Source organism: Aythya ferina (genome assembly GCF_964211825.1).
Source record: "Aythya ferina genome assembly, chromosome: 3".
In the NCBI taxonomy this organism is placed as follows: Eukaryota; Metazoa; Chordata; class Aves; order Anseriformes; family Anatidae; genus Aythya; species Aythya ferina.
In genome coordinates, this window is record NC_140298.1 from 85,116,485 (window position 1) to 85,142,218 (window position 25,734).

At 40.3% G+C, this 25,734-nt stretch overlaps 1 protein-coding gene across 9 annotated transcripts; it reads left to right on the forward strand.

The window, feature by feature from the left end:
* Window positions 1–5,450: 5,450 nt before the first annotated feature.
* LCA5 (lebercilin LCA5) lies at window positions 5,451–25,237 on the forward strand. Of its 9 annotated transcripts, none has more exons than XM_084514885.1 (10): window positions 5,503–5,559; window positions 5,858–6,177; window positions 6,695–6,758; window positions 11,128–11,532; window positions 13,580–14,109; window positions 15,615–15,752; window positions 16,558–16,654; window positions 17,752–17,897; window positions 19,688–19,826; window positions 21,631–25,237. In XM_084514885.1, exons 4-10 carry the CDS (start codon window positions 11,334–11,336, stop codon window positions 22,410–22,412), a joined length of 2,031 nt encoding a protein of 676 aa, XP_084371011.1. In that variant the 5' UTR covers window positions 5,503–5,559; window positions 5,858–6,177; window positions 6,695–6,758; window positions 11,128–11,333; the 3' UTR covers window positions 22,413–25,237. The 9 variants fall into 9 exon arrangements, with proteins under 9 accessions (XP_084371008.1, XP_084371012.1, XP_084371011.1 ...); XM_084514883.1 differs by having other exon boundaries at window positions 5,505–5,559; window positions 5,858–5,919; XM_084514888.1 differs by having other exon boundaries at window positions 5,505–5,559; window positions 5,858–5,919; window positions 6,695–6,753.
* The last annotated feature ends 497 nt before the right edge of the window (window positions 25,238–25,734 follow it).

Here is a 25,734-nt window from a genome sequence, read left to right on the forward strand (position 1 = left end):
CATACAGAAATCTGAATTTCAACTCCCTCCTCTAACAGTGGGTACAAATCCCCACCTTTTACTTCCCCAAAGACTGTGGGAGATAATGCTGTGGGCTGAGATGTTGGTGCTTTTCCTCCCTCACTGGAAGTGATCCATTATGAATTAAAAAAATAATACAGTGATGATGATATGATCAGGTGCCTACAAGTGGTGTGAGCTGCTCTCTTTGTGAGACTAACGCAAATAATCAAGTTGTCTTTATATTTGAAGAAAAGATGAAGATTCTTCTTAGTTCCAGTAGTATGCCTGTGTAACTGGGATAATATAAATGTTTTCAAAGCAGTCATATTCAACTCTGAGGCCAGATTTATTTTGATACAGCAGCCATTCTCTTTACTGGTATCAAAGATACATTTGACCTTATTTTTCTGCACCATAATTTATATCACTAAACTCTACAGAGACAGAACAAAATTAATTTGCTATCCTAGCAATAGAAATGAAGTTAAAAGTCAAAAGAGACGGATGTTCAGCAGCAACACACATTGCTTTTGATTAAAGAATGTGTCAAAATTATTTGGCCACTGAATATTTTTTTTTGTCAAAGATTAATATGCATATTATGAATATGAAAGTGTAGGTTGTGCAAAAGCAGCAGAAGCAAGTCCACAAATACCATGTTTGTCCTTCAGAAAGAGATTTTCTGGAAAAGCATTACTAAAGCTCACTAAGAACAAATGCAGGGTTTAATATAAAACTACCTGATCCTGAACAATCTGCATGAAATCTTCCTTCCAGTAGCATACGCCTTCTGAAGAAAGGTGTTAACTGCAATGTCTCCTTCAAATAATTTTTTCAAATCAAGCATTCAATACTTGTTTCTTCTCCACCTCTCCACAACTTAATGGTGTTTGTTGTTGGTCGTGGTGTTTTTTTTTTTTTCTTTTTTTTTTTTTTTGTTATGGTTTGGTTTGTTTTTTTGGTTTGTTTTTGGTTACTTAAATTGCTTGTCAAATCCTTGCTGCTATCCCATAAGCAAAAAATATTTTGTTTTAATTTGGGACCTATAGCTACAACACAGTTAACGCTTCATGCTGTAGAAATGGAGTATCTCATTATGTGAAAGCATTCATTCATCACATTGTAAGTTATATTCGCAGAATTCACAAGCAACCACTTTTGTCTTTCACCTAATATTTCTCAGCAAGGCAGCCGTGAGGTGAAAATCAAAGCAGGTAAACTAAAGCAATAATTTGGACAAATTAGTGAAATCTCTAGTGTATACTCTGTGAAGTATACAGCAACGTTTCCTTAATTGCACCATATTTTCCCCTTAATATTTCAGTATTTAACGGCCTTGGATAATTGTATTGTTATAAATAATTCACCATGAACACTGCCAATTGTGCTTCTTTCAGACATCCTCAAGTTCAGCTCAGTTCATGGACGCCCATTCTCAGCTGCCTGTCAGAGCCACAAAGGGGCTGTCAGGAATGCGGCGGCAGCTCTGATGCCATCGCGGGCAGAGAATGCTCCAGAAAACCTCGTTGAAGGGGGTTGCAACCAGTCGTAGCCCGAGAAGTGATACCAATAGAAAGGCTTTAAAAGAATTGTGAAACTGAAGTGTAAAAGGTGAGCGGTCACTTTTCAGCAGACGACTCGGGCCCACTTGAGGAAAGAAGGAATGGAAAGATTTTGCATCACTTCAGAGCCCAGGGCATGGGAGACAAGCTTGGAAAGTGATCTCGAGCTGTTCATTTCTCAGGATAGGTGAGCACACAGTAAGAAAAGCATTTTGACAAGTGCATTAAGAAGTACAAGGAGACCACGATTATTTACAGCATTGAAAGAGGCTGCTGCTTTAATTTTGGAATATTTGGATGATGGGATTGCAGATAACTGCGAGCAGAGGGAAGCGTGTGCTGGCACACAACGTACCTTGCATGCAGGAAAATATTTCAGCACGTGCTAAAGAACTTCAGCTGGACCCTAACTACATCCATACGCATGCTCTAATAAAGAGATCTTAGTCGAAGCTGACCACATTCATAGCAGCAGAGGAAGGGAGCAACAGCAGCCTGAACTGGTACCCTTGGCTACCCAAACTTGAACTCATTTGGGCCAAAATCTCGTTGATATAAGTTCCTGGATTTTGAGCAAAGCTCTTTTGTATCAGTGTGGATGTGAGCTACTGCATCTGGTGCATATATGTGGGAGAGATGTGTGTAAAGGTTTACACACCTGTATGCAGTGTGCAAGGCCTGTTCTGAGGGAAGGAGTCAGAAACCCTGAAGGCTGAAGGAGCCAAAAGGGACCTTCTCGGGCATTTCGTACTCAATCCAATGGTTTTCATTAGCCTTGGATCTTTTGTAGAAATTGGGTGTCTAAGTTTGAATCTCACAGCAAAAATCGACACGGTGCCTCACTCCCGGTTAAGGCAAGCAGCATGTCACTTCAGTTCCCTCGTTTATATCACCATGTATTTATTAAGTCCCCACTTCATCACCACGTTATGGTATTCAAAGCACCACCCTGAAGATTTTCCCTGTCTAAATTCAAGCCCCATCTTTGTTCTCCCTTTTATCCATCACATCAGATGCAGCGGAGGAAATCAATAGCATTTTTCCGTGCATCAGGGCTCTCCCATCGATACGTACATGTAACGATTACATGAGCAAGGGTTCTGCTGATCTGAATAAGCCTGGGGGCTTTACCCCTGTTGGTACCTCTGGGAACATCGAACTGTGTGACACTGTGACCTGATTTCGTTTTCGAGGGCTTCCACCCTTCTGTCAGAAGCAGCCCTCCTCTCACTTAGGCTGCGAGGCAATGCCCCTTGCTTTCAAGCAAACGAAAACAGCTTTCTACTTCCCCCTCCAACTCCTGAATGAAATACCCTGGTCCAACAACCTGCCCATCCGAGCAAGCAGTTACGGCATCAGTCTTGCTTTGCGAAGAGAGAAGAAAACTGCAAAACATTATTTCTTGCTCAGGTGATTCACACAGTTGTCCTGTCCAAGGGAATCCGAAATGTCACACCATTTATCTGTCCTGCATCAAATGCTGTGTGGAGGGCAATGCCTTAAACACATCATTTGAAGATTTTAGATGAACAGGTTCAAAACTTCCATCGATTAGTCCCACTGCTGATATTGCACAATAGCTGAGTTTATCCAGTTCAGCAGCTGATTTGAGCACGTTAACCTTGTCCTGACTGGAGCCGCTGATGGAGAAGTCTGATGAGATTGTTCTGAACAAGAACCCCACGTTCAGTACAGGTACTGAATATATACAATGCCTACATTCAATGCCTTTATTACTTACATTCAATAACTAATGATTAGTTAGTTGCTAACCAAATGGTTAGTCATGGTAATTAGCCTATGAATTAACAACACCAAAAAAAAAAAAAAAAAAAAAAAAAAAAAAGTCTCTTCCTTATTTCTTAATGTTTCCTGTTGTTTTTTTTTTTTTTTTTTTAAGTTACTTTCTCTGCTTATAATTTTCTTATTATAATGTTCTTAGCCGGAGTAGGCATGGAGATGGATTATGAATCTCTTTCATCCCATTTACAGCAGCAACAGCATTTCAGATTCTGGCCTGGCCTGCTGCCAGGTACAAGCAATACATTTCCTCCAGTTGCAAGCAATAAAATTATTCTGTCTTTGTTATTCCACATTTCTCTGGATCTTTTTGAAGGACAGCAATGATTCTCCGCCAGCGCTGCTGTGATGAATTATATGCTTTAGCTGTTTAGCACAAGGGTGAGCTATACAAAGCCACAGGAGGCTGAACTTAAAAAATGATCCATGTGAGTTTTTATTGTTTTTCACATCACTTTCATAATAGTAATGCAAATACAGCAAAAATACTAAGTGCAATTAGGGAGACAATAAAAATTAGGAAATTCACAGACTGGTTGTTGTTTTTTGGCACGCCTGTTTTCTGCGATTTTAGAGTCAAAAAATTAAAAGCTCCGTTCAGCTTGGGAGACTCCGTGTCAGCTCTATGCCTCCCGAGTGCTTTGCTGCTTTTGAAAATGTGTTTCCATTTCCTCCTCTTTTTACTGGAGTTTATGCCAACATGTTTACAATCGCATCCTAGCCTATTCATTAAGTTACACTTTCAAGAAACCTAATTATGCACATTCAGAGTTCTTGTACACAATCAGTATGAATAAGACAGTTTGGAGCATCTTCTCAACTCTGACTTTCAGAATCATGCTTTTTTTTTTTTTTTTCCACTGAAATGGGCAAAATTTCTTCTCCCAAAACTTGCTTTACAGGGGGTAGTAATTTAATTTCGAGTGCATTGAAGCTGTACTTTGTCACATATTTGATTATATTTAATAGTGAATGTGTTTGTATGGTTTTGGGGTGTTCACCTCATTGCTTTGTTTTCATTTGGATAATTGTGGGTTTGTTTTCTTAAAAGGATTATATTAGTTAATAAATCTAGTACCTTACCCCATTTCCTTTTTTTCTTTTTTTTCTTAAATTTTTCATGTAGTGGTTAATGAGTGATCATTTTGAATGTTTTGAGCCCCAGAGACAGCGCTGTTTAGTGCAAATACTCAGTCTCCCTCTTTAGTGTATTCAGTTTGCCTTTCCATGCAGATAGTTTATTACAACTTTCCTATTGAATATTCTGCTTTAATTTATTCTAGCTGAATTCCTGTGCCATTTTTGTCACCGTCCTATGAGGACATATTCCATTAGGAAGTTAAACGAGGTAAGTAAGATCTGGTATTTGGTTCTTTTTCCCCTTTCTCTGCCCAGAAAGCAGTCTGCTTGACTACATTTGTTATGAAAGGTTATCATTAGAGAGAAAAAAAAAAGGAAAAAGAAAAAAAAAAGTAGTATAACAGTTGATGGTTGGAAGTTTTACTTTTCCGTGCAGTAAAATGCAATAGGGTCAGTGAATTAGGTCTGTCCTGGAGTTCAAACCTCCTTGCTGGTCTTACAGGGCACTTTCACCCTCCTGCCACTGTTAACACCTCGCCGTGAGCCCCGGGGCTCACCTCAACCGACATAACGCCCGCCAGACGCCCACCAACCCACCGCCCCACTCCAACGCTGACGTGAAATAAAAATAAATAACGTGAATAAAAAAACCGCTTTATTTCCATCTTCCCTGACGAGCTGCCCCTTCCCGGCGCAGCCCCGGGACGCCCCTTCAAACCCGGGGCGATGCCGGGCAGGGCAGGGCAGGGCAGGGCACTGAGGAGCCAGAGCAGCGGCGCCGCCACCCTCCGGCCGCCATCTCCGGCCGCGCTCCCCTCGCCCCGTCCCTCACAGGCGCTGCGCCCCGCAGCCAAAATGGCGGCGCCTCCTACGCTCACCGCCTTCAACGGCGCCCTTCCGTCCCGCCCCCCGTGCCGCACCTAAGCCAATCAGCCCCCTCAACTTCACGCCTCCACCAATCGATCTCCAGGGATCTCTAAACTGTCAGCGCGGGCAGCCAATGGCTGAGAGGGAGAGCCCGCCTCCTCCCGCTGCCGGTTGCTGGGGCAGCGGCTGTCAAGAGCCCCCGAGCGGCCCCTTTAAGCGTAGCGTGGCAACGGCGCCGCGTCCGCAGGTACCGGCGGGGCCGGGGCCGGGGCCTGGGCCTGGGCCTGGGGCCGGGGACAGGGGACAAGGGACAAGGGACAGGGGTCGGGGACAAGGGACAGGGTGTCCGGGGCCGGGTGCGCGGTTGCCCCCGGGGAGCGGGGCCGCCATGATCCGGCCGTGGTGCGTTGGGCTCCCAGAGGCGTCTGCGGAGCTCCGGGGGGTGCTGGGGAGGGGCTGTCCCGCGCTGTGTGGCTGCTGTTTATCTAATAATTCGTTAATTTAATCATTTTTTATTTGTTTTTGGTTTTGTTTTTATGTAACAGGCTGACAACTAACCCATATTCCCCCCCGAATTATTAAATGTACCAGGGCCAGAGGTACCTCGGTGGGTTTTCCTCAGGTTTTCCTCAGTTAAACTCCTTTCCTAACCGACCCAGGCTGCTCGGTGACGGCTGAGGAGCCAAGGAAAGCAAAACATTTCGGAATTAGACTGGAGTAAAACTCAGATGTCCCAGTGACTTGTTTGCTCTAAAGGCAAACTGCGAGTTTTTATCTTAATCAAATTACATCTTACATCGTAAAGCGGTGGAAAACCAAATCTTGCAAGACCCAACTGACCACGGTTTCCCGTTTTGTAGAAAAAGTGTGATAGTCTTACCAGTTTACAAACCCAAAAACCATTTGGAGATTCAGGAAATTAATTTAAGAGGTTCCTCAAAAGAACTTGTATGGGTTCACCTTTCCCCATTTGTTTTCAGCCCCTTGATTTCTCAAAATACTTCCAGAAAGCATCAGAAATTGCAGTTTGCTACCTGTCAAAACGGTGCTTAGCAAAATATTCTCAAAAGTGGGTAATATCCAGCACAGAAGTGGATAATTCTCATCCTCCGGTTTTCACATTTTACTTCACAAAATACAGTTTGTCTATTTTAAATACTGTTATGAAAAGCACTCTTCCTAAGGATTATTGCCTTTTCAGTGAGTGCTTGTGGGACTATAAAATGACTGATCAGCGTTAAGTTAGTAAGTGAAAATGAGTGTTCTTGTTTTATGTATATAATTAGACATCTTGATAATTGAATTGTAGACATTTACATTTTTCCCTGAATGCAGTCCCACTCGTTTTCATTCACATATGCTTTTTTTTTTTTTTTCTCCAGAAAAAAATCTGTGCATGAAGACTTCTTTCCGTCTTTCAGTATCCTACAGGCAGACAAAAGTAAGGTATATCTTGGCTACACCCACACCGCTGGAGTTATTTGCCCCACACAGAAATCAGTGCTGCCACACAGGTTAGCCCCACTTAGGTTAACACCTTTAGATGTGGTGCCTCTGCCAGTGGTGTGCCCACCCCAGGAGCCCAGGGCTGCTCTGGATGCCACATGTGCCCCCGTGGCCCGGAGACAGACCAGGCTGCTTGAATACCACCAGATTGTTTTATCCAGCACGTTGCTCTCAGCAAAGAGGGGAACACAGATGCAGAGCCAGGAATCAGTTGTTAATCTAATTAAAATCTTAATGGTCTAATCAAAGATTTAGTACTAGTCCAGATAATAAACACGGTTCAAGTTAGGCATAGTTAGAGTGATGCAGACAGCCTCCAGTACCAAGCACACTTTCTGGTGTTAATTTCAGCCACATCTGGGACCTGAATGGATCTGACTGGCAGGGGGGAGACTTTACAGCAACTCACCTCTTCCCGTGCCTCCCAGGGAAGGCTTTGGGATGGTGGATGCTACCTGTTTCTTCTTCCTCACCTTGGGTCCATGTGGGATCATTTTTATGCTTGTTAATGCACTGTACACATTGCTCTTTCTTCATTGACTCACGGCTCCATCTGTCTTTACTACATGTGGTGTGTTTGTTCTGTGTGTTACCTGTAAAACTGTTTTTGCCTTTTTCCCAAGATTGCATCCTTCTGATGAGCAGTTACTGAGTGCTGGTGAGCTGTTACAGCGTGGGGCCCAGTGTCACCCTGCATTTGTGCTTTCAGGGCCCTGCAATCCTCTCATGGCTGCGCTCCTCTCTGCTCCATTTTCCCAAGGGAAACAGATAGTTCACTCCCAGAGCGAGCTACCTGTTGCTGCTGTTAGTTATACATGGAACTATAGGTGCTAGAGCACACAGTTGTACAAAGCTAAGCAAAAAGCAAAAACGAATTAGATAAGCCACCTGGCTGTTAGCTAATTTTGCCGCAACTAAATAAACTATAGCAAAGCTCCAGGCATCCAAAATGAGTCCAGACAAAGCCTGACAAGTCCCGTGGCCCATTTTGTTAGCTGAAAATGCAGCCTGTGGCTTCTTGCAAGCAATGGCATCGCCTATATATAGCTTTTGTGAGTATAGCCTACAAACACAATTACAGTTTTCGATGTTTTTCATTCCAGATGACCGAAATAATGTGAGGTCTGTGATACAGCCCTCCGGAGTATTATCTTTATATTTTCAGAAAGATAAAAGACAGAATTAGTTTTATATTAGTTTATATTTTTATATGTTTGTTTATATTTTATTTTATATCTTTTGTGTTCCCTGTGACTCTGTCTCATGGAGTCAGAACTGACGCAGCTTTACCTGTGCACCATGTAGAGAGCAGAGTGTTCCCAAAACTGCATCTGTGTTTCAGTTTGGGAGCAAGGAGCAAGGCAACAGAAATTCTGTGCAGATAACTGTGAGACCAGTTAGGTGTGAGTGTTGATCTGCTCGAGGGTAGGAGGGCTCTGCAGAGGGATCTGGATAGGCGGGACTGATGGGATGAGGCCAGCTGTATGAGGTTCAACAAGGCCAGGTGCTGGGACCTGCACCTGGGGCACAACAACCCCATGCAAGGCTAGGGGAAAAGTGGCTGGAGAGCTGCCCTGCAGAAAGGGGTCTGGGGGGCTGGTCAGTAGCTGGCTATGAGCCAGCAGTGTGCCCAGGTGGCCAAGAAGGCCAACAGCATCCTGGCTTGTGTCAGGAACAGTGTGACCAGCAGGGCTAAGGAAGTGATTGTCCCCCTGTGCTCTGCTCTGGGGAGGCTGCACCTCGAGTGCTGTGTTCAGCTTTGGGCCCCTCACTACAAGAAGGACATCGAAGCCCTGGAGTGTGTCCAGAGCAGGGCTATGAAGCTGGTGAGGGGCCTGGAGCACAAGGCCTGTGAGGAGCGGCTGAGGGAGCTGGGGGTGTTTGATCTGGAGAAGAGGAAGCTCAGGGGAGACCTCACTGCTCTCTGCAGCTACCTGAAAGGAAGGTGTGGGGAGTTGGGGGTCGGCATTTTCTCGCAGGTAATCAGTGATAGGACTAGAGGGAATGGCCTCAAGTTGCACCAGGGGAGGTTCAGGTTGGGTATTAGGAAGGATTTCTTCAGTGAAGGGGTTGTGCAGCACTGTAACAGACTGCCCAGGGAACTCGTTGAGTCACCATCCTTGGAGGTCTTCAAAAAAAGTGAAGATGTGGTGCACAGGCACATGGTTTAGTGGTGGACTTGTCAATACTAGGTTAATGGTTGGATCTGATGATCTTAGAGGTCTTTTCCAACCTGGATGATTCGATGACTTAGGAGTAGAGCTGTTTGGGAGGATGGTTGCACCTGGATAAACTCTAATATTCTTACTTGATCCTAGTCTTGCCCTCGTTAATGCGTGTGAGGGTCTTCATTGTATTTAGAGACAGATACAGTTATGGTTAGGTGTATACTTTTGAAATATAGCTCCATTAATTCAGAAAAAAAAGCGCATACTTATTGCTGATCATATGAATGTTTGCAATTGCTGACCCCTCCTGCATGTGTTTAGCAATCTGTAGGACAAGTAATCTCAAGCATAGCTTGTCTTCTTTCTCAGTTTTGTGGTGTAATTTCAGTTCTCATCTTTGATGTCAGTTTTAGGTATCTAATTTAGTTGGACCTCATTGAAAATATTTAGGTACTTAACATTATTTTGGAAAGGTACTCCCCAAGTAAAGAAAAAAACGCTCTCTTCCAAATAATTCAGTAACAGTTTCCTAGGAGCTTCTCTGTTCAGAAATCTATGGGGATATTTATTCCTCTAATTCCTGCTGTATAGATTATGAGGGCAAATCCATCCTAGTCACTGGAGACAGAGTTGAGTGTGCTAACCATGAACTGGGCCAGAAAGCTTGAATTTGTAATGAAAACCTTCTTGGCAGCTGACATTTCTGTTCTGCTTGGCTATGCAATTCTGCACGTATGGGCAGTGGAACAGAAGGCTAAAAAAGCGTGCTAAGTTTATTTTATTGGGAAAGCAAAGTGATATAGTGAAATACTGACCTCTTTTTTACAGGTATGTCATATGCCCTGCAGTGTAGAAGGGTTTTGATTGAAAGCAGCTCTTGTATTTTATTTTATTTTATTTTATTTTATTTTATTTTATTTTATTTTATTTTATTTTATTTTATTTTATTTTATTTTATTTTATTTTATTTTATTTTATTTTATTTTATTTTATTTTATTTTATTTTTGTGTATGTAGTTTACTTAACCATTTAGAAATGGGTTAGGAGTTCATGTCATTCAACAGGCAGAACTGATGGGCTCTGGTGCGAGTCCTTTTTATTCACCCATTAGAGGCTTCATGTCTTGAAGTTGGGAGATGGTAGAGAAATAAACTTGAAAACTGTGGTGAGAGACATAAGACACAGGAGGCTGCACATAGTTAATATTTTATACATTGATGAGAAAATTCCATTGACTGAGAAGGGTAAGGAAATTTTTGGATATATTTGCTCCATGATGTTCTCACCAAGTGTCTCAGAAATTAGAAAATAAAGTGATTTTTACCTTGAGTTTGGAGGACTTTTCAGTGTACATCAAAAGACCATCTGCAGGAGCAGCCATTCTCTTTTATACTTGCTGCAGTAACATTTACCATATACCAGCAGCATGGTCTCCTTCATCAGATACTTACAAACTTAAAAATAGTTATTTTTTTAAAGGCTTTGTTTGCATTTTCGTATCATGCACATGACACAAATACGTGCTCCTTCCAGCTCTTGAGGGCACAAAACTCTAGATGTTGTAGGATACAAGAGTACTTCCCAAGGCAAAGGGAAGGGCCCAGTAGTGGTTAGGGCTGGAACATGCTCCAGGCAAATGGGACAACTGATTTTTCAAGCACGTTATTTAGCATCATTGGACTGTGTCCTGGTTTCAGTTAGAACAGAATTCAGAAATTGAGATATGGAAAATTTAGTCAAATTCTACAAATACCATCTCAGTTCTAGTCAGAAATAAGTCGTTAATTTATTGGGTAAAAAGTTTTTCAGTCTGTTTAAATTAGTTTCCTAAATAGCTTCAGACTTTTACTTGTCTTTTGTCTTGTTTTCCAAATTCTTCTCTCTCTAACCTGGCAGTAATTCCTTGTTCAAGATTTAGCTGTGGTACTCTTCTCATTCCTTTTCTGGTGATGAAGTGCCTCCAACTACTGAGTATAGTACTTGCTCCGTTCCTAGAGTGATGCCTGTCCCATTCAATATAAGTAATAAAGCTAATGTAGCAAAGCATGTGGCGTAAAGTTATAGGAATTCTGAATAATTTTACAGTTCTTCTACCTTTCTTAAGGGCAAAATCACTCTCACTTTTCTCTCTCTCTCTCAGTTGTTACAGAAAAATGCATTCTGAATGGTAACTACTGCTTGCTGGACTGACCTACAAAGATCTCATGCTTGGGAGATGAAGATGATAAATACAAAGAAATAATCCAGCTGCTGCCATTGTGACTACCAAAAGGTCTTTTGTGTCAAAATGAACAGTCTTTGAGAAAAATCTGGAGAGCAGCTAATTTAAAAAAAAAAAAAAAAAAAATGGGAGAAAGAGTAAGAAGCCCAGATTCTGAACAAGACAGAAAATCAGATGGGGATAGAAATAGTGACTCCTATTATTCGGATGAAGATAATGTCTCTCACTCATCTGGCCAGTCACCCACACTAAGCTATCCGTCTACAAGCCAAGAAAAGAGAGATCACAAAACACAAACTTCAAACAGCCTTGTGCACTACCAAGGTAGGTAGATCGCAGAAGTTGTTCCTTTGTAACTGCTCCAAAGAGTTGATTGTGTTTGAAAGCTGAAATAAAAGTGGGAAATTTTATTAAGCATTGTAAGAATCTAGAAATAAGGTTCATGTGAATTATCCTACAGATGGCAAGTAGACTGTGACTGTTTTGTGAAGAATGAAACTAACCTGTTCCTGCAAGAGGACAATTTTAATGGTTTTCAGAATTACTTGTATTTTTTTTTTAACAAGCAAGCACAGCTCCTGAAATAGCCTTTTGTTGAATCATGCTGATGTTCTCTTTCAGTCTTTGATGAAAGGAATCAAGGCAAGCCTGTACTATGCAGTCTGTAAGAGACAATTGTTATGATGTCTCTGACAACATCCCCTAAAGGTCTCCCTGTTGGGGAAGTCTACTTGACTAAGCTTTACACTGCTATAATCGTGTACTTTCAAAACAAGCCAGAAAACAAGCAGCAATGTGGCAAGAGAGAGAAAACGTTTTTGGTGACTGTTAGGTACATATGGAGTGGAAATTCAAAAGAAAGGTTTTTTTATAGGCCTTCCTTGAGAATAAAATATTTCCAATTTGAGATGGGATAGCTCCACTGAGCTCCCTCACATACATAAGCTGCTGTGTTGGCTGTGGGGAAAATGAACATCCCTACAAAAAGGGAGAGAATGGTTATACAGGTCCTGGGCTGGGACGCCTCTCTGCCACGTTTTGACAGCTTGTTCTAAATAGTTATGCACGTCTTCTGATGAAGCAAGAACATCTTGTCTTTCACAAGCAAATGCTGTTTTCTTTGTAAGTGCTTGATACTGTAGGAACCATGCGGCTAATCGTATGATCTAGCGTGCCATAAGATCTGACCTGAGGTTGCCCAGGGAAAATATCCTTGGGCCTGGTGCAGCTGGTGTTTTGCTGAACATCAGTGTGTTCACAAGTGGCATCTCCTCCACAGCAGTCATGGATGGAAAATTTAGTTTTTTAAACTGTGTTTCCATGTCCAAACTGTCCAAACTGTGGAAAAAGTGAGCATTGAACAGAAAATGAATGAGTATATGTGCAAAACATTCAGAGGAAAATATATTTTAAAGCTGTTATTTTTGCTGTCAAATATTCTCTCTGGATTAGAAGAAGTATGGTGAGCACCAAAAGGAAGGCAGAATTTGCAGCTGCTCATACCCAGTGTATGGGTTACTGCATTATTGCTGAATACAAGCTTTCAGACCTGTATGATATCTAAGCTGGTGCTCAGCTTCTTTATTCCAAACAGTGGTGTCCCTTAATGAATATATACTCCCTGTATATTCAGATGTTTTAAGATATATTTTAGTATATCATGTCCTTTTTTCACTGAGTGTAGCTTGAGAGGCAAATAAGATAGAAACCTGATGTTTAGCTTTCATCTGTGGGGATGATAATAAAATAGTGTCAAACAGAAATGTGGGAGTGATGCGCACTGGTAATCAAATAAGGATACTCCGTGGAAAATAACTCGTGATACAGAAATAAATTATTCAAGGGACAACTGAATTTTCATGGATTTATAATTTTTCTTTGGAGGCTTTTTGCATTGAGCCTTTAAGATTGCTGTTTTGTCTGTAAGCATGGCAGCTGGGTTTGAAAACACTGTTTCATTTGTCTGAGAGAATGACATCTTGCATAATACATAACTAGCAAACACTCAGCTAATTGTTGCCATTGTACAAGCATTTGATAATATTGTATGCATAGGAGTACGGTATTTCTAATCAAATATTAATGAAACGTCTGTTATTTCTGATACAACTTGCAGATGATTACAATGCTTCTATATTGATGGCTGAAAATATTACCTCTTGCAGATCACAAACGGAAATCTCCATTTTTTATCTATGAAAAGAAGCATAAGCCTCTCACATATATGCTTTCTATTTTCTGGTTTGAAAGCTGCAATCCCTGCTAAGTATTGTAAAATTGTTTCAGGCAGAGCTTTATTCCAGAAAGGATGTCTGAATCGACAAATTGCATTGTCTTATGGTAAACATGCTTTTCATTTTTCCTCTCTTAGCCGCAAAGAAATTGGGTTCCAAATATGCACCGAGCAAAAGAGGGACACGGTGGGGTTTCCGTTCTCAGAGCCTCACTCGGGATTCTCCTGCGAAGGATATAGATCTCGTTACAAAAAGAGTTCTTTCTGCTAGGCTGCTGAAAATCAATGAGCTCCGAAATGAACTGACTGAACTCCACATCAAACTAGATGAGCTGCAGAAGGAAAACAGGGCGCTGAAGAGGCTTCAGCACAGGCAGGAGAAAGCCTTGAATAAGTTTGAGGATACAGAAAACGAAATCTCTCAGCTCCTTGCCCGACACAACAATGAGATTAGAATACTGAGGGAGCGCCTACGAAAATCTCAAGAGAGAGAACGTGCCACTGAGAGAAGGCTGAAGGATTCGGAAGACGAACTGTACAGAACAAAAACTGTCTTGCAGAAACTGAAAAAGCTGTCTGCAGATAAGCACCTTGCCGAAAGAGATGACCTGGCAAAGAAACTCGCCTATGCAGAGAGCAGACTAGAGGACAGTGAAAAAAGAATTAAGGTGAGATGACCTTTTCTTTTGCAAGAAATTTTGGTTCAGGTATTTCTTACCAGAAAGAGCTTCATGTTGTTTTTATTTTTTCCACTGTGCTAGAGCAAATAGAAAAATTATTCTTTTTTACATGTAAATAGCATCAAGTAAATTATTTCCAAGGTAATTATATAGTTATATACTCAGTAGTCAAGCATTGAAATTGCTATTTACAAATTAAGTGTTACTTGTCAGTGTATACACAGCGAGCTTGTGCTTTAAAGTGCTTTTATAACTAGTAATAATGTTTCAGAAATGCATGCAGCTATACTGTAACTGTATGAAGTCTAATTTATCCTCCTGAAGGTGAAGCATTTAGTAAAAATTTACTGGGTATTCAGGGAATCGTGTACTAAAATTCTTCCTTTAAAAAAAAAAAATCCTGTCCCCTATTCTGCACATCTGAGAGCTGAGCTGGGGAAAAGTATAGCAATCTTTTTCATACCAAAATGAGCTTTAGTACACTTCGTAGGTATCCATTTTAAGAATCTTGTGCAATTTACTTTAATACTATTCAGCAAAAATATTTACCAATATGTCTTAAAAACTCATCTCATTTAAAAGTAATTGTGTTTGCAGCTTTAAACTGCTGGAAGTTGTATGCAATGCTTTTTTTAACATTATATTGGTCATTAAAATGATTTTAAAGTTTAGTGACTATATTAGTACTTAAAGCTAAATTACATCACAGAGATAATAGATACTGTAAATCCAAAGGATTTTAATGGAAACTAAGCTCCCGTGAAATAAACCCCAAAATATCAGGATAGAAAATGCTGCTACTCAGATCACCTCACCCTGTAGCGTCACCATCTGGCACCTGTAGTTTTACGATCAGGTATTTCAACATTTGTGGTAGTGGATAATGTTAAAATGAATCATGCTCTAGAAGTACATTTTTTTCGTCTGTTTTTTTCCTCCTCTCATCATCACAGGCTCACTTAAAACAGGTGAGAGTATCTAAATGGAACAACAGTCACAAATCTATTTCTTGGAGAAGAAGGTTAAAATTATTTCTTGTCATCTTCCTTCTAATCCTGTACTTTTAGGGAGGTGTCCTGTTTTGAAACCATCAGGTCAAGATTGTCTTAGAGTTTCAGAGGTGCACTCTTTGCCTGTGCAAGAGCCTTGGGGAATTGACTAGCATCATGTCCCATGATGTCCTCAAATTGTCCCTGTCTATTCCAGAAAGATGAGCTGCAGCAGCTCTGCAGGTGCTCTGTCTGCCCCCTGAAAATTAGGGTTAGGGTTTATGCGTGTTTACTGTTACAGTAGTGGTGGAGCTGATATCCAAATCCAAGATGCTGGTTTTCTGTAATTTTTTTTAAGTACCTTGAACATAAAAAAAAGAATATAAAAAAATAAAAAAAGAGAAGAAAACAAAAAGTATCCCTGCTGATAATAATAATAATAATAATAATAATAATAATAATAATAATAATAATAATAATAATAATTTGTTGTTTTTATTGAAGGATCTGGAAAAAAATCTTGAATTAAGTGGTAACAGTTTTCAACGAGAGTTACAGTCAAAGAAAAAAAAGGTGCATGAAGCTCAAGAAGAAAACAGAATTCTCCAAGAAGAGCTTCAACAACTTAGTCAGAAGCTGAAGGTAAAGTGTGAAGCAATGCAAGCTGGGATCCAAATTGTGGCATTTTATCTTTGGAAGTATCTGTAATCGAGTTTGAATAGTTTACCAGTGATTGCACTTTCAGACATGTACTTGATTATATCACATGTGAGTTCTTTTCCTGCTTCAAATGAGAAAGTTCTGTGCTCTGACCCCGCAGCCAGTTTAAGAGCAGGAATGCCTCCATGTTAATTATTGTCAACGCTAGTTAAGAAAAGCAAGATCAAGCATGTAGCCAAGAATTGCCATTAAACCACAAGATCAATTGGAAAACTGGGTATTGAAGACTTGATTGTTAAGATCAGATCTGTGGGCATATGCAGCAATTTATGTTAGTAATGTATGTGCATTACAGCAGGTTTGTGTACAGATTAATTGGATATACTTGTGACACACATGTGTACCCTGTGACAAGTAATACTGCAACACTGAAATGCTTAACACTTTATGATACTAAACGTTTATTTGTGCGATCCATAAATACATCACAAGTCTTATTCACGGTTATGGAAGTACTGGCATTTAGTTGTATTTTTGCTGCAGGGTTGCAACATTTTTTCAGACTATTTTGCTAATGATTTGGGGGAGGGGAGGAGCTCTATCTGCATATTTTTACAGCATAAGAAAAGTTAAGAATTTGATTGTGCTCCCCAAAACATTGAACAAGAACTAGTGATGCCCTTACTTTATAATTACAACAAATATTTTCAATTTAATTTATGGCTTTGGTAATGAGTAGTGAATGAAACTTTAGTAACTCATTCTGCTACACCTCTTTGACTCACAGGAAAAAGAAAGAGAACTTGAAGCGAAAAATATATATGCTAATCGTATGTTGAAGCTATCACCAAGAAAGGACATGGATATTATACAAAGAAAGAAAGGTAACACATAAAACAACAAAGGCAAAAAGATTAGTAATGTCACTTTTAAGTTAGACTCTGCTAGGTTATCTCATGCATGCCATTCAGTGTTTGACCCCACTGCCACTTGTCCAGGAAGGCTTACATTTTTGCACTGCTTTCAACACAGCAGTCATTACAAAGAAGAGCACAGCGTGATGCTGTTTGTAACTGCAGCAGAACTAGAACCTAGAACTTCATCAAAGTGTTTTTAATTAATTTCATATCAGAAGTTCCGGGGTGAAGGAGGAGGGGCAGAAGGTTTAGTAAATTTTCTAGTAGATCATAGATAATGTCTACATGAAAATAAATTACAGAGGCTTTAAAAAAATAAAACCTCACTGCTATATTTTGTGGATGTTTTTTATTTATTTTTTCATCAATTCATATTTATTTTCTGTCAGATCAGCTGCAGTACGTTTTTCATCAGAGTGCATATGTCACAGAACATAATCTTCTAAATGCATCAATGTAGTCATTTCTTCTGGTGTGACAAGGCAGCCTGAAGCCTTATGTTACCAGCATAAATATGTGTTTATATATGTATGTCTGTATGTGTACTCAGACAGTCTTCAATAGATCGGTAGAATCTACTTGTCAGAAGAAGCAGGAATTTCTGGGGCTGTTTTAAATATTTATTGTGAGCATTTCAGTTTATCTGCTGCTCGTTTTAGGATAGGTATTGTACTATCACTCCATTTTAGGTTCAGGCTTTGAAATGTCATTTAACAGATATAAGGTTGTGTTTTAAAGATACAACTTAAAATTAACTTAATGAGTTTGTTTCTCTAAATGTACCTTCTGAGACAAGATGATGATTAGGATATTGTATGGAAAAAAATATTCAGTATACTGTAATTATTTTATAAGTAGTTTTTTTCCTGTTTGTGGTTTGGTTTCAATGTCAGTTTTTACATGCAATTTTTTAAGTTAGCATTTACAGATACTGAAAAACAGTTACGTGAAACTTCCCAACACTTTCCACTTCCACAGTTGCAGATACTGAGAAATGAGGGATAGATGCATAGTCTGGTATTTTCAAGGGAAAATGTGACTTGATTCGTTTGTATTTTCTACAGCCAACAACCAAAATACTAAAAAAGGAGCACAGCTCACAAAAGGAGTACAGACCAGTGGATACTTCTCACCGGTAGAATTTCCTCCAGAATCAGAACTTGTTTGTGGTGACACAACAAATAAGAAAGAAGGGATTCTTCCCAGAATAGTGAGTTCCATAAAAAAAAACTCAAGACTTCCTCCAAATAAGTCATCTATCAGACTGAATATTTAATGCACAGCTTGTATGTTAGAAAAAATGTATATTTAAATATACAGAAAATATAATTTAGAAAACACTCGGATCTTTAAGAGAAGTGTTGCCTTCCCAGAAATGCCATGTGCCATTTTTGTGACAGTTCACCATGTTCAATGTCTTACCAATAACCATTAGTTCAATCTGTTTCTTTTTTTCTACCACTTCTTTGAAATTTTTAGGACTTTTTTTTTTTTTAATTTATTTCTAATGCTAATTTGAGCAATCTGTTGTAACAGCACTGGCTGCCTTCGTCTCTCTTTTTGTTTTGATCTTAGTTATGGTTTCTTTTACTTTCCAAATTTATTTCACAATCCACAAATCTAATGCTTCCTCTTATTGTCAGAGTGATGGCATTTCTTCTGTCGTTTCTCCAGCTTTGTGAGCGTGGTTGCGTTTTTTTATGTTACTTTTTTCTGTTTCCTTTTTTAATTATAAAATAGCACCATCAGAAGCATTTCTGATACTTCTGTGACCTCAGACTAAAGTCAAAGAGATTTGTAAGGTAGAATTAGACTGATTTTAGTACAAATTTTATAATTTTCCTTATGTAAATCTAGGGCTACTTGTAAGGAATTATGCTCTGATGGTTGTCTTGACTGGCTTCCTGATAGGACTGAAGTTTTTTCATGGCTGACAGCTTGGTTCGTATGTTGTCTCTTCCAGAATCCTTTCTGTAAATATGGATTTAGTTTAATGTATGCTTTCTTCCAGCACTTCGGTGTGTAAGTTATGTAACAGCACACTTGGTGTAAGTGGAGCTGGTGGAATGTAAATTAAATTTGGGTAGTCTGTGCCTTCATCAGTTTCCTAAGTCAAGCATTTTACATGCTTGTTTGCCATCTCTTTGTAAAATTTATTTTTAAAAATCACAATAATAGTCGTGTATATGAAGGGAAAATACTTGAAATTGTTCGGGCAGCAAGTTCTATTTTCTTTGTTCATTAAGTAGTAACTGTTTCAATTATTGTAGAGCAAAAGAAACTTCTGTATGCAGTAAAATATACTTTTTAGGGAAATAAGAACAAGCTACAAAGTTAGTATACACATATTGGATTAGGCTGGCTTTCATTTTACTTCATTGCCACTGATTTTCTGTTAGTGATTTTTATGCTGACGTAAATATATTTTCTGCAGCTTCTTTCCCTTTAAATGTATATTTACTTACTAGCTGGTTTTTCACCCAGGAATGAGCCTTTCTCATTCTCTGTTTACTTGATACTCCGTGACATTAATTCCCACTGTGAAACTGACTGAATCTGCAACCCACTCACTTCAGTAAAAAGATCAGATTGTGGAAACTAATTGCTTGCTTGTTAAAACAAAAAGGGGATGGGGTCTGGCTTCTATTAAAGTCCTGGAAAAGGCAATTACTGACTTCTAAAGAGAGCCACCCTTAACACAGGGACAATTTTGGTTTATGACATTGGAGCTGCAGTCTTCCTGACATGTAATACGAAATAGAATTGATTATCTGTTCATTTTGTTTCAGATACATAAAACTATGTTAAAGATGATGAGATTTTAGGACCAAAATCCCTGGGTTGTCAGAATTGGTTAGGCTTACATGACTTGCTCATTTTTGTGTTTAGCAGTGAGAATATAATTTCATATTGAAATAGAAGTTCATATCATATTTTTCTTGTTGTTCATTTATTTGATTATTTTACCCTATTAGTTTGTTTTGTATCAATTTATTTCAGGAAAAAGAGCCTCAAGACATTGAATGGAAAGATCAAGGAGACCTCCTAAGACAAGACCAAGACAGGGAAAGGGAAGAGAAACTGAAACGTGCTCAGGAAATACAGTCTTTAGAGGAGAGATTTCAGAAACTGCATGACGGTAAGAAAATGGGCAGCTGAAAGCTGGAAAATGCAATGTAGAATACTAATCAAGTGAGGCTGCTAGTTTTTTCTTTTTGTGTGTGTGTGTGAGAGAGAGAGAGAGAGAGAAGAGTGAAATGATTTTGCAGAGATCACTACCGTGGAAAATTATTTTCAGTATTATTATGCAAAGAGAATCAGAAAAAAATAAGGAATATAGAGTAATTTGTATCCTGTATGCAGATGTGATTAAGTATGTAGCAGTAAAAATGCTGTCCACTAAGAAATATTAAAATCTGAGAGATTCGGCTTAGGATGACATAGAGATAAATCAGCATTTACCTGCTGACTTGCCAAATGCCGTTAAGGTAGGCAGTAGATTTTTACTATTGTAGTACAAATCTGCTTTCCTTAATTTGACCTGTTTTTTCAGTACAGATCTGCTTTACTTGTATCACTTGAAGTTGTAGTTTCTCTTTTCACTTGTGGTTATCTGAATCATTTGGTGTGGCTATTTGAGAAATGCTAATTTCTGTTGTTACATTTTAATACTGCTTTTTTGTTCATTTGGTTTTCAAAGCATGCTAGTGACTTACACTCCTAAGCCTCTTCATATTTTGAGGTATTTTAGATGGACTGCGTCCTGCCATGTTAAAATATTTTTCAGTGATTATAGTTAAATAATGGAAGCAGTTACAAGGAAGAATTCTAAAAAGTTATAGCTGCTTTCAGAAGTAAATTCTGTGTAAAATCCCCTGCATCCACTAACATTAATGCATGATTTATACAAGCCAAGAATTTGCTCTGTTATGTCTGTAAGATATTCTGACCATGCTTCCCATCTTAATGTATGAGCTGATAGTTTCCCCATCTTATGTACAGAAAGGTAGCTACTGTCCTTGGTATAATGATATGCTACTAAAAAAAAAGATACATAAATGGATTCGTTGCAGTTATTTCAGTAAGTTTGATCTAAAGTACAGTAGATAACATGGAACTTTGTGAAAACAAAAATCAGCAGTTTGAATGGGAAATGCCAATTTCAAAGGGAAATGCCAATGTGTTGAATGAGGCAAGTAGTCATTCAACTTTTGACCTAACGTGTCTATGGTGTCTCGACAGAAAAATATTTTGAAGACAGAAACACTGGAAGCCTCCTTTGTCTTTTATTTGCACTTCTTAGTAGCTAATTATTGTTTTGCACTTTTCACATCCTGTCATAGCTATGCCAATTGACATTTGGTATTAGCACAGGCACTGTCACTGAGTTCATGTGGTGACACACAAGGCACTTGAGCGAAGCTGTCTATATGCAGCAGATGTAGTATGTTTTAAATCATTCACAACTTGAAGCAAATAATGACTTGCTATGACTATGTTGCCTGATAGCTTAACAGCAATAGTTCCCTTTATGGGGGGAAAAAAAAAAAAAGCATATGTCCCAGTGTCAGTGATGCTGACAAAGAAAAATAAAGTACTGTGCAAGTCAGAACTATTAAAATCGGTGATGCTATATTCATTTTCATTCAAACACAGGAAATAAGGCAATTGGCAGAAATGAAATTCCTCTGAAGTTCTAAAACATGAATAACATCCTAATCCCTTCATAAAAATGACAGCATGCCTTTATATCTTAGCAGAGAACCTAGTATAAATTTAATTGTAACTTTTGAAGAATTTATTTTTACTGTAGCAAAACCACAGTATGCATAGAAGAGCATATTAAAAACTCAATGGCTTTTACTCAGATAATTTTCAAAATATTCTTATAAAGGCACTGTAAGACTAAATCATTCTAAATAATGTTTAAACATTTCCTGCAGAGTGGGAAGAATATGGTAAAATGAAAAAAGAAAGCAGCTTTTTATTGGATAAAGAAGATAAAATGAAGATGGAGACAGAAACACACAAACCTGAAATAGAAAGTACTGAAATGCTGGAAGAGCAACGAAAAAAAGAGTTTCTGCTTGCTAGAATGAATGAAATTGATAGAGAAACCCAAAATGTAACGAACATGAGACTTGCTTCTCAAACACCACTCGTAAATACAAGAAGATCCGATTCCCTGGACATAAAAGAGAAAAATGATCAATACGTTGAAATTCCAGGGAAGGTTAGTAATGGCTTTGCCCGAGGTGACAGCCAGGATGATGCCACAAAAGCACAAGGGCAGAAGCAGAAAAATGTAAGGACTGTAGAAGAGTTAACATTTGGCAGTTATGTACCTTCCTTTGGAAAAGGATCAGGGAGACCAAGCTGGCTAAATCAGAAAAGTGACTACTTAGGCGAAAATATCAAGGAAAACGCAGATTTTAATAGTAAGAGAGAAAAGAAGTCCAATTTAATGGAACAACTCTTTGGAAGTAGTGCCAGTACCACCCTCCATTCTAAAAGTAAGGACATGACACCTTTTGACGTAGACTGGGAGTCTAGTAATACTCTTCTTGGCGATAAAAACAGTAAAGTCAAAGTGAAAGAAGACACTGATCTTTTCAGTGAAGGAAGAAACCTAAACAGACACCGTCTGCAACAGACCGCACTCAAGCCAGGAGTTAAAACCCTTGGTTCTTTAGAAGATGACGTTGAAGAAGTAATCTTACAATGATCCTATTTTATATTTTTCATATGTAAATACTGAAAAACTATTTTCATGTGATATTTATTAGATACAGAATTAACACATTTCAGATGTATTGTAAAGCCTTATGAAGGAATCAGTTACTTATAAAGGGTACTTGTATAGAGGAAAGATGCACTCTGGTAGTACAGCCTCACCTAGAGGCAGGAAACTTCTTGTCAAAAGTAAGATCCAAACGCAGCAGTGACTGTTGTGGCAGGAAGGCAGTGAAGTTGTCCTGAGGGATCTCTGATAGCTGAGTTAGCTGCTGGCTGGCTGCTTCAGCCAGAGAAGATGCTCTTGCCCCTTCTTGGGCTCCAGGCCTATGAACCCTATACCCCGGGGCACCACCAGCCTTGTGCAGCTGTGGTGCAGGGTCCCAGAGGCTCCTCAGCCTCGTGCCAGTAGGGATGCTGTGGGAAAGGAAGGCCTGGCAAAGCCGTCCTGGTGCTGCTGAACCAAAACCCCTACGCACTGTGAGAGGAGCTCAAGTCCCCATAGCACATGCAGGGAAGTGGATGGGGAAGGCAGCGTGGGTTGCTCTTGCCATGGGAAAGGGCAAACCCACTCATGGGATTGTCTTCGCCCAAGGACCAGGGTACACCTGGATGTTTCCAGCCACCCAGTAGTTGCCCAGCTAGCTCTGTCGGTAGAGCATGAGACTCTTAATCTCAGGATCATAGGTTTGAGCCCCACATTGGGTGCCGTAAAGGACTGTGGTGGTTTTACTCGGGTGGGCAGCCGTGTTCCACCTCAGCCACTCTCTCACTCCCAAAATATGACACAAAGAGCTCGAGGTTTTGAGCTCCCTTTTCCCTTTAATTAAATCATCCTTATCTCAAACCTTGAGCTCTTTGATGTCATATTTCCTCCCCCTTCCTCTCTGAGGCTGTCAGACCTTCTGGTGTTAACTAGCCAAGTGGCTTCTGGTACGTTCATGTCCCATTGTTTCCATGTCCCAGCACCCAATGCTCATAGCACAGTCTTTAACAGCCCATTGTACCTCTCAACCTTCCCAGTAGCTTGTGGGTGACAAGGGATGTGGTACACCCACCCAATGCCATGCCTCTCAGCCCAGGAGGTGACCAAATTGTTTCAGAAGTGACTCCCCTTCTCAGACTCGATTCTGTCTGGTGTACCATGTCGCCACAGCACTTGCCCTTCCAGGCCCAAAATAGTGTTTTGGGCAGTGGCATGGTGTACTGGAGATGTTTCCAGCCACCCAGTAGCTGTGTGGCTAGCTCAGTCGGTAAAGCATGAGATTTAATTTCAGGGTCACGGGTTTCAGCTCCACGTTGGGTGACAAAAAGGGCTGTGGTGGTTTTACTCGGGTGGGCAGCCGAGTCCCACCTCAGACACTCCCTCACTCCCCCTCCTCAAAGAGGAAGGGGGAGAAAATATGACACGAAGAGCTCAAGGTTTGAGATAAGGATGATTTAATTAAGGAGAAAAGGGAAAGGAAACAGAAAAAGGAAAAAAAAAAAAAGAAAAAAGTAAAAGAAAGGCCACACAGAAGCACAGAGAGAGAAAGGCAGTCAGTGAGCGATGCTCGGCCATGCCCGGGGAAGCGGCGCCGCCTGGATCAGCCCCTGGCAAACGGTAGGGCTGAGTTTCCACCCCTGGGGCAGCCGATCCCAAAGGTACTGGATGCCCCCTCCAGCTGTGGCCTGCGTGCTGCTGCCAGAGGGCTGGAGAAAAAAGCATTAGCAATATCGACTGTGGCGTACCACCAGAGGCTTTGACTCTAGTTCGTACTGAAGTTCTGGCACGTCTGGCACTGCAGCACTTCATTCAGGCCCTGATAGTCCACCCTTAGCCTCCACTCGCCGTTTGGCTTCCACACTGGCCCTGTAGGACTATTAAAGGGTGAGTGGGAGTGGTCTGATGTAGTCAATCTGTCAGGTCTCACTGTGCTGAAATCTAAGCCACCTCCCCTCCTTCTTCACTGACCTTGGTGCCTGCAAGGCTTTTTCTCACTCCCCTCTCCCTCCCAGCTGCTTTTTTTGAAGCAGTTTTTTCCCCTTGTTTTAAATCTGCTCTCACAGAGGCACAAACAACATCACGTTGGCCCAGCTCTGGTCAGGAGCGGGGCCCTTAGGAACATGGGGCAGCTTCTGGATCCTTCTCACAGAAGCCACCCCTATGGCCCCCCGCTACCAAAACCTTGCCACATAAACCCAGCACACCATCGCTCTCTTGATTTTTGGGAATTACTTGACAGGCCATTATAGATCAGTAAATGATACTCCTGACATTGGAGCATTGTTATTTGTTGCAGAATGAGTTGGCTGAGAAGGCAGCAAGATTTTACGTGGCAGCACTGGCACTGGGGAAAGCTACAGGATGCGCATCTCTGGCTAGCCAGGGTGGGAAAGATTTTATCACCTGTAGGCTGCTCACAGCACACTGCTTTTAGTTTTGAATACTTCTTTTTAAGCTTCAGTTATTTTCTTTCTCAGACCACCAAAGAGCCTCTTAGCTGTGTCAGGAAAACGCGTACGTAACATCAGTGTCATGAAATGGATAGAAGGGACTTGGCTAGCACAACGCCACAGGCAGATGGGAAACACTACCCCACAACCACGTTATCCCAGAACAACCTCAACAGAGACACAACTAACTCAGGAGAAGCTGCTCTCTTTTCTGCGTAGGTTTTCTCTAGACGTTCCTACCAAACTTACCCAACACTCCTCATGTATTCAGGTTATATTTATTATATAATGCCATTTTTTGTAATTTTCTATGTAAAACTCCAATCATTGCTACGTCTTGTTTTGTTTAACAAAATGGTTTTATTAAAAGAGTTAAGTAAAGCTTGTGCCTTTCGATCATCTTTCACACAAAGTTCTGACTTCGTATATGATGGTTTTGTGACTGGAGGTGGGGGGGGGGGGTTGGTGGCGACGTTGCTGCTCACGTAACTCATTTTTTGGCACATGTACGTAAACTGAAAATGTAGTCAATGAAGTATAAAGCAGAGGCATTCCAGAAAATAAGCTGAAGGTCATCATTCTTTGTTAGAGTGACAGATTTTTAAATGCCTCTCTGATATGCTCCGTATGAGCCTGACTCAAACCATACTGAAATGCAGGGAAGGATTCTCATGATCTCAAGATGCTTTGAATCAAGATTTCCGTGCAAACAATAGCTTTGCTGAAAAGAAAGGCTGATGTTTGCATCACGCAATAACTTTCTTTGCTCTCCCATTCAGAAAGAAAATTAGTCACAGATCCAGACCCAGTGTGTGGGACCGTTCTCGCTGATTGTCCTGCAGTGAAAAGCAATCCACGTTCACCTGCTTGCTGACAGC